Genomic DNA, 9231 nt, shown 5'->3' with positions numbered 1-9231 from the left:
GCACCCACAAAAACTACCTGTATAAAACCTTATTTTAACTTATTGCAGCTTCTCTCTTAGTTTGGTTAGTCTTTCTCAGACATGGTGGTTTTGAAATCGCACATCACCGTTTAAGTAGTGACAAAAATATTTTTTAAATTTTATTTTTGAAAGTTTCGCAACTGTCAAGTCCTTGGTTTCTCTGACTAATTTTCTTCCACTGGAGGTCAGCAAATACCAACGTGGTGACTGGCAAGTTTCATTACGTTCTGTCATGATGTCGGTAAAGAAATGTATTTCAAATAGATTTGTAAAATAAAATATAAATACAATTTTATAAGAATACAAAAATGTGGGTTAAAAATGTCTCAGAGGGCCTCAAATGTTTCACCTACATTCTTGCGCCTATAGGACGACGCAGTCTACATTTACATCCAGTACATGGAAACAGCCGTAACATGTTATTATTGTCAACTAATATGTTTAGTATATAATTATATCGTGTGCCATTCATATTTGAGCGGGAAGAAAAAGAATGAACGGATGAAAAAAAAACCCCACAGGAACCAAGCTGTTGAACATTAACAAACAACAATGTGATAACCTTAATCGCCAAACGGGACGTACCACTCCCAGAAATGGGGCCGAGAAACTTTGTTTAATGCCTGTTTACGTTCGTATTCAAAACACAGTTCTGTTAAACAGCCATATTTATATTTTAAAAATGTTATTGTGGTATTAATATTTGGTTTTTGCGTTAAATTTGTCGTTGCTCTCGAGAAGAGACGTTTAAACCAGGGTCGCTCCCCCTCCGTGTTTCGCAACATGTCTGGACTTACACCTGCGTGTTGCGTTCAGGTACTGCCCTCCTTGGCGAAACTAGGGACGTCACAAAATGGGGTTGACGCGACCTGGTTGAGAGGGAATTTACGGTTCCAGCATTATGTAAAGTTGTTTTTCGGACATCGTGTTGACTAGGAAAAGCGATATCAATCGATTAAATCGCAGAGGACGGCGCAATGAAGATATTTTTGGCGTTATTTATCGCCGCAACTCTGGCGACAGGTAAGAGTTTTTTTCCCTTAACTGGGTGGGCCCTCTTCCGCCTCAGACGGTGGACATTTTTTCCCCGCTCATGTTTATGTCTTAATTTCATCAGTTAAATCGCATTATTGGACGTTTTGTGTGTTTTCAGGCAACCATAAACACGAGAGTTTTCATGAACTTTTTAAAACAGTTTTATTGCGATGTTTTTCGGGAATAATGTTGTGTTCATGTTCCCCACTAAAAGTCAGTTGAACACATTTGGTGAACAAAATGGCAGCCAGGTTACATCCGATTAATAATTAAAAAAAAAAGCCCACACAATTTTGTCATTTAAAAAAAATTTACCTGCTTATTGTGGTGTTAGATTTTAATGTATAGATTTGCTCTACTTTCTGCCTGGTACCTATTGAAATTCTTGAGGAATTTTATTAAACTGGCAATCCCCACCAAGTCTCTTTATTTACAATGAAAATTTTTATGACCAAAACAATTGATAGGTATTCTTCTGATTCATTGTGTGATTACTTATCAAAGTTTTTAGTCACTTTAAATTATATATGTAAGGCATCGTGTTGATGGAGGAAAAAGGTTCATTGATGACAAAACTGTATGATTCTTTCCTTATCCATCACAATATTGACTGTTAAAGAATAGTTGCTACTGTAGAGTGAAATTTATAGTTATAGCAGTGATCACATCAAAAGACTCTTAATGTAAACAGTTGGTATCTGAAATCTTATCTATAGTTGTAGTTGCCATAATTAACCAAAACAATGTATTTTAATCATACTGGGAACTGTTTCAATTACGTTGATATTCAAGCTATAGTGAAAGTAAAAGAGAATCCAATTTGTTATTGGAAATAAAGTCTCTGTGAGCTTTGCAGAGATGATATGAAATGTTTATTTTTGCCCTCTTCTGGACATAATTTCAGTGATTGCAAATATGGTTTTAAATGGATAATTAGAGTTTAAAAGCAGACGTTTTTATGTTGACCAGTTTTTGTGGTTGAATTAGCTATGTTAGCTGTTATTATTTTTTTTTAACCCCAGTTGAAATGGAAAACTATCAGATTGCTTGCTCACCCTTTTTAGTATAAAATATCTAGACAGTTTGTTTGCTGGCTATTTCAACCAGGGGCCTACCCATGAATTTTTCTTCGGGGTTTAGATGGTGGCGCAACACCTCTGGAAGGGGGGGGGGGGGCATGCACACTCAGGGTTTTCATGAAATAAAATAATGTATGTATTATATAAATCTAAATAAAATGCAGTCAATATTAATAACTGTCAGGGTTTTGGGTGTTTAAGAACACTCCATGAATGTAAAAATGACAGAAAATAATCAGTAGGAGTAGGGGTGACCAAAAGGAGAGCCAGAGTTGCGGGGGGGGTCACGCCACCTCTGACTTCCACATTACATAAAACAAGAAAAACAACAAATATATAATGAGTAACGATAGTCCAGTTGCCTTAATTCAATCTTTGGACATGATCAAGGTGTGAATGATTGAGAATTCTATTTAGTGTACAATGATATGAACTTTTTAATAATGACTGTCAGTATTTGTCATGCCTCAAAATGCTTTGATTATCTTGATTTCTTTCTTGCTTTCCACACGCTGGACTCCTTAAAGCGTAATTCCTCTCGGCGTGCTTTAGGTATGAAGATGACATAGTAGGTGACTCATCACTGGCTCATGGCGATACTAAGCAGTGAAGAAATAAATTGTTACATAACTTGGTTCTATCTGTTCATAAAATATGGAGGTGGATGCCTCCACCTTGATTCAGGGCGCTTCGGGTTCTTAAGCATCTGACATCATGATAATTATTGCTTGCACATTTTTTCACGGCACTTCTGGTCCAATGTGGTTTCAGAGTCGGCCATGGCGGTGTCTGTGAGCAGCCCGGTGAAGCGCTACGTGGTCATCCTGTTCCAGCCCGTCACGCTCACCTGCAACTTTCAGACGACCGCCACGCAACCGGCGGTGGTCACGTGGCGCTATAAGTCGTACTGCCGTGACCCTGTGCAGGCGGCGCTCAACCCTAGCAGCGCCGACAACATCCTGTCGCAGAACAACCCCAACTACGACCCCAACATCGAGTGCGCCGACAGCCAGCGCACAGTGCGCATCGTGGCCTCCAAGCAGGGCAGCGCCGTCACGCTTGGCAGCGAATATCAAGGCCGAAAGATCAGCGTCATCAACAGTGAGTGCATCAAGATGAGATCTGTGCGGTGTAATGAAAATTGATACAAAATTCTCCTTTAATCAGATTATGTTGTTACTTATTAAGCGTGACGCAAGTTTTTTTATATTCTCAGACTGTTTTTTTTTTTTAATTTGTTAATAATGTATCATTCATTTGCAGTGAATCATGGCTCATTGACCCCGAACGGGCGTTTCAAATCATTTTTTAACCAAAATGTGTTTCTCAGTGAAGAATAAGATGGTCTAATTCTGTTTATGAAGTTGTTTAATTTTGTTAACCATGCGACCCTTGTGAGGATAAGCGGTTCTAGAAGATGGATGGATGGATGTTAATTTCCTAAATGTATTTATTTATATTTGCAAAAATCAGATCGCCCAATTGCTTGTTATTAAATGGTAAATGGGCTTTCACTTAATTAGATCTTTTTCTATCTTTGGTGCTCAAAGTGTTTCATAATAGTTAGTAATTTACCTACTGATGACACAACATCAGGAGCAACCGGTGGTTCTGTGTCTTGCTCAAGGACACGATAGTCGGGGAATCCAACTCACAGCCTCACAGCTGGGAGATGACCAATCTTTGTTGCTTTCAACCCATCGTGCTCATCTTTTCATGTTTTCTCCTTGCCAGACGCTGACCTTAACATAGCACAGACGGCATGGGGCGACAGCGGCGTCTACGTGTGCTCTGTCATCTCCTCGCAGGACCTCACGGGCAACGGAGAGGACTACACTGAGCTCATTGTCTTGGGTAAACGCCAATCAAATGCTTCTTCCTAAATTCCTTCTCTTCCTTTTGCTTTACCCCGCCACAAATACAATAAATAGATAAAAGTGGTAATCAATTAGGTTTGCGAAGACAGCCCCCCTCAAACAGCTTTCGGATAAAGTCGAGGAAATATTGGAGGATTTGTTCAAGCGATGTAGTCGTGTTTTACAATCGAAACACATGGTTGGCAGGTTTGGTCGTTTCAAGCGCGCACAAGATCCAGTAATTGTGGCTTTATCTTTCTTTCGCAGAGAGAAAGTCAAATACTTCTGACCTGCTGCCTGGCATTGACTTACTGGTTATGGAAGGTAGTACAAAAGCCCTCAGAGTGATTGGATTGAGCGCTAGTAGATATTTCGTCGGAAGTGCACATTCTTAGCAATTCACAGGAGAATGTGATTCAAGCAGTTTTTAGTCAATTTGAATAGGCTTTAAATAAGTTATTAATGGGTTATCTTGGCTCACATTTAAAATCGTAGCGAAATAAAAAGAAAATATAAAATAACTAGATGATCTTGTCGCAACATAAAATCCCTGCCACCGTTTTAGCTCCTTGCCTTTGCTGGGACCATTTATTAAAAATTTTAAATAAAACAATAATACATATACATATATTTGGATTCCCATAGATATCTACGTTTTAAAAGGTATTGAATCAATGAATCTATAAACAAGTCCATCATTGGCATTAAAATGTCTGTCTTTTTAAAAGTTTTAAAAAAGTCCTCTCATGACAAGTGGGAATTAGTGGTTGTAAATCGTCTTAAATATAAAACTAAGTAAAGATATGTAAAAAATTAAAAATACTGGTGACTCATGAAATGATGACTGCGGCAGCAACAAAACAGAGAAGTGGTTTTATCAAGTAAAGTTTTTGCAGTGCATTTCCAAAAAAAACCTTTTGGCCGTGCGTCTGAAAATACTTGCTTGTCTTCTCATCAGTCATTTCTTTGAAACTTTCCTTGATCTACTATTTCATCTTTATCAAATTACAACATAGCATTTGTAATGCTTCTATTTTTCATGCTTTTTCTTTCTTGTGTTTGTTTTCCTGCGCAGAGCTGAAATTGTGTCATGCCTCATATGAACTAGTTCAACCAGTTTGTGAGGCGAAGGTTGTTGATCTCAAATAGGAAAGCAGGCATTTGAAGATTAGCTTCGAGGGGATAAAAAAAAAAAGCTCAATTATTACCTCTGCCAAGCACAGCGCAATGTAGTAGATAATGTGTACTTGGTCAGCTGTATTTGTTTCAAATAAAATATTTTCTTTCATCACTATTGCGTTAGGTAATGACATTATCTTTTGTCAGTTCACTGAGAGTCTTCAAATGGTTCAAATAAGTACTTTTTTTCTATAAAGTGGTATCTGTGCCACATTTTCATTGTTGCGTTTTGCTATTTGAACCATTTTCTTACCAGAGAAAGCAGCACGTTGAGAATCATTAAAAAATGTAACTTTCTCCCAATGAATTCCAGTGACGTGTCTGACCGTGTCTTTTAAAATGTGAAATATGACTTGTGTTATGTGGTGACAGTGTTTGTGTTGGAGCAGACAGACATGGTTGTGCCACACTCTAGGGTGCTCTCTGCCTTGATTCTTGTCGCCTCTCCTGTCTTTTTTATTGTGTTGGAAACAGCACTTTGACTTGAAATAAATCCTTATTGTGATTATTCTTTTTTTTTTGTGCAGATTGGCTTCTGGTGGTTGTGGTGGTATTGGGTTTCCTTCTGCTGCTGTTGCTCATCGGCATCTGCTGGTGTCAGTGTTGTCCGCATACGTGCTGCTGCTACGTCAGCTGCCCCTGCTGCCCCGACCGATGCTGCTGCCCACGAGCGTGTGAGTATTCACAAAAATGGACGTTTTATTTGCTCGTATGGAACTAGATTGGCCTTTCGTTGGATTGATTACATGACATAAACTTGTGTTTGATGGTTCAGTGTACGAGGCGGGCAAGGCGGTGAAGAAAGGCATGTCCAACCAGTACGCCACCACCGTTTACGCACCCAGCATGTATGCCCAGCCGGCCTACAGCGGGCCGCTGGCCCACCAGCCCGCCATGCCGTTGCTTCCTCTACCGAATGGAGTCGGGGTCCCGCCCTCACAAAATGGCTATGGGCGTGAATACGACGGCGCCAGCGGTAAGAAATCACTGTAATGAAAGTCATATCCTGTTGGGGTGTACTGTTTACTATATTTGGAATTGTATTATTTGTGTGTAGTAGGACAAGGCTCCCAGGTGCCTCTGCTGCACGACCAAGATGGCGGCGGTGGCGACCATAGTAAGAAAAAACTATTAGAATAATAATCCCCGAATACGCTGAGAATTACCGTTGATTTCCTCCACAAATATTGTTGCCTCCAGCTCGGAGTGGTTATCGCATCCAGGTAGACCCTGACGGCAATGCTACACGTGCCATTTATTACATGGAGCGAGAGCTCGCCAACCTGGACCCATCGAGACCCACCAATTACAACCGCTGTGAGTCACTTGGCTTACACATAATTACAAATCAGATTTCTTAGATGTTTTTACGTTATTATTTTTACATGACTTGGGCTCATGATGACATGTGCAGTAAATGCTAATGATATGAAATTCGGGGCTGAAATGATTGGTACAATAACTCCAATTTTATTACGAAAAGATTGAAGCCAAATACCTGTTATAAAGCTATCTAGAGTTAATTTTTGAATGTGGACTGATGTAACACAACACCAAGCATTATCATTTGCTGACCCGCATCACTCACTATGCCAGACATTATGAAGAATTACTGATGGAATCACTTGGTAATTGAAACAGAATAAGTTTTGTGATTTAGATTTTTTGAAGAGTGCACCTTTTGCCCAGCTAACTGTTTTGCACATTTATTTTCTCACTCATGTGCTTGTTGCATTATGACTTTCAGCATTTTCAATGGTTAGTAGCATTTGAGAGCCACTGCTCTAGAAAATATAAACGTAGTGTTGTTACCTGGTGAGTTTAGGTTCAAAGTTCCCTTCTTGTGCCCTGTTCTCAGTGGACAACGTGAGCGAAGTGACTTCACTGCACGACAGCGCTGACCCACGATCCCGCGGCGGTCGCCCTCAGCCGCCGGCGCTGTCCACAGTATATGACGGCGACGAGGGCATGAGCACCATCAGCAGTGTGTCACAACACGTGCACCGTCGCCCTGACGAACCTCCGCGTCGAGGTTACATGGGCGACAGGGCCCGGGCCCGCTCCATGGAGAACTTGGATGATATCGGGCGCCGCTATGGCCGTGATGATTACCCACCGCACAGACGCCCTGGCGAGCCTAGAGGCAGGAGAGGGTGAGTTCTACTTTACTTTTTTTTTTTTCCCCCTCTATTTGGATTTGGTTTGTTTGTCATGATTCTGAACAATAGTAATTATGGAAACAGCAGGGAAAAAATTCCCGATACCTCATGAAATTCATTCAGTCACCCAGCTCTTATTCAGTTAAATTTGAACAACATTTTGAAAGTAACTGCTCTTCAGCTCTGATGATGAGTGGAGCAGCAGCGGCCGCGGCGGCTATGACCGAGACGACCGCAGGCGCCGCGACTACTCTCCCGAAGACTACCGAAGAGGAGGAGGCGGCGGAGGAGGGTATGGCGCCCTTCCGGGGAGGCGTAGCCGCAGTCGCGACGACCTGATGGACCTGGAGAGGGAGCGGCGACCGGGCGGCGGCCGCGATAGGAGAGACGAGTACGACGACAGCTTCCTGAGGGAGGCCATGGAAAGGAAAAGGATGGGGGAGCAGCAGAGGGCTCGCAGCCGTGACCGACTAGAGAGTGACGGCGGGCGTTCGGACCGGGGCGGGGCGGCACCCCCCCGGGGGCCCCCGCCCCTGCCTCTCAACCCGCCTTCCGGACCCGGCGCTTTACCGCCGCCCTACAGCGATGATGAAAGTATGACCTCGTCTAAGAAAAGCAACATGCGCAAGGTGAGAACCAGCTCTAGTTGGATGTGACACAATTTAAGGAATACACAATCCTCCAAAATGTACTTAGTTAGCGTCCCCTGCAAAGTTGTAAAAAGAAAAACAAAATTCTATGACGCAAAATTGGGTGAACATCCATCAATCCATTTTCTATAGACGCTTATCCTCAGAATGCTCAGAGGTTTGCTGCTGCCTATCCCAGCTAAATTCGGGCAGTAGGTGAGGGACACCCTCACCTGGTTGCCAGCCAATTGCAGCCTTATCATGAAATGACAAAACAAAAAAATGCAAGCATGTGTATCCAGGTGAAAACATGGATTTGTTTAAAAAAAAAAATCCTTGGAAAGTTGAAGAAAAATATTAATGCTCCGTTCAATTTGGCCAAATGCCAACGTTGAAGGTAGATGTCAATCATAAGTGCACACAAAAAAAAGTCTAAAGGATCTTTGCACCAAATTTAACAGAAAGTCATGCATTTTGGGGGTAATTTAAAAGCTCTAAATTAGAAGCACATGTCCTTCACAGATGTGGGAGTTTGCGAATTTGTCATAAAAAATGGCGTATGTTTTTGTAGTTATGTTTTTCGTCATTTTCTCCCCTTTTTACCCCTCTACAGAATGGAGCTGTGAGCCGGGAAAGTCTGGTGGTGTGAGACAACCTGAACAGAAAGCAACCCCCCTCCCTTAAAAAAAAAAAAACAACCAAAAAAAAACAAGTACATTTTGAGATTGTACAGTTTTTACTTCCCTAATTTGCTGTGCTATTTTTTAAAATCTTTTTAGTACTTCACTTACAAGCCTTGTTGCAAGATGAATTTATTGTATGTTTATGTGCGCATGTAAGCGTGAGAGACACAATGCTTTTATGAAATTTTATGTATGAAATATTGCGGCTGCCGCAAGTGCCTTCATCTGTACAAAAGTGTAGACATTTAGTTTTAGTCATAGTTTTATTTAGAAGCTGTATACCAAGAGAGATTTGAGGATATACTTTTTAGAACATGTTTTTGTGGTTTACTATATTCTACATGAATTTGATCATTTTATAAATTCTCTTGTACAGCTGACCATTAAAATGTTTGTGACATAAGCATATTTTACAAATAAAGCTGTCCTGCTTTGCAAACTATGCAGTGGCATTTTTAACCACTAGAGGCCGCCATGTCTGCACTCGACTTGGCGTCATTGTCACTTAAAAGGACATTTGCTTTAAAGAATATTCCCAACTAATCAAATAAAAATATAACAGGTAAATATAATTTCATTTCATATGATTT

At 41.0% G+C, this 9231-nt stretch overlaps 1 protein-coding gene across 3 annotated transcripts; it reads left to right on the top strand.

The window, feature by feature from the left end:
- The first annotated feature begins 857 nt into the window (after positions 1 to 857).
- lsr (lipolysis stimulated lipoprotein receptor) lies at positions 858 to 9083 on the top strand. 3 transcript variants are annotated; one of them, XM_088411994.1, is made up of 11 exons: positions 858 to 1044; positions 2907 to 3236; positions 3870 to 3989; positions 4259 to 4315; positions 5698 to 5844; positions 5946 to 6146; positions 6231 to 6287; positions 6371 to 6487; positions 7029 to 7323; positions 7511 to 7958; positions 8572 to 9083. In XM_088411994.1, exons 1-11 carry the CDS (start codon positions 999 to 1001, stop codon positions 8605 to 8607), a joined length of 1854 nt encoding a protein of 617 aa, XP_088268120.1. In that variant the 5' UTR covers positions 858 to 998; the 3' UTR covers positions 8608 to 9083. The 3 variants fall into 3 exon arrangements, with proteins under 3 accessions (XP_088268120.1, XP_088268119.1, XP_088268121.1); XM_088411993.1 differs by having other exon boundaries at positions 6228 to 6287; XM_088411995.1 differs by lacking the exon at positions 4259 to 4315 and having other exon boundaries at positions 6228 to 6287.
- Positions 9084 to 9231: the final 148 nt, after the last annotated feature.

Source organism: Hippichthys cyanospilos, chromosome 3 (assembly GCF_059441005.1).
Source record: "Hippichthys cyanospilos isolate Australia breed blue-spotted pipefish chromosome 3, RoL_Hcya_1.0, whole genome shotgun sequence".
NCBI lineage: Eukaryota > Metazoa > Chordata > Actinopteri > Syngnathiformes > Syngnathidae > Hippichthys > Hippichthys cyanospilos.
Note: the sequence above shows the minus strand (reverse complement) of the source record. Positions and strands in the feature narration are given on the sequence as shown.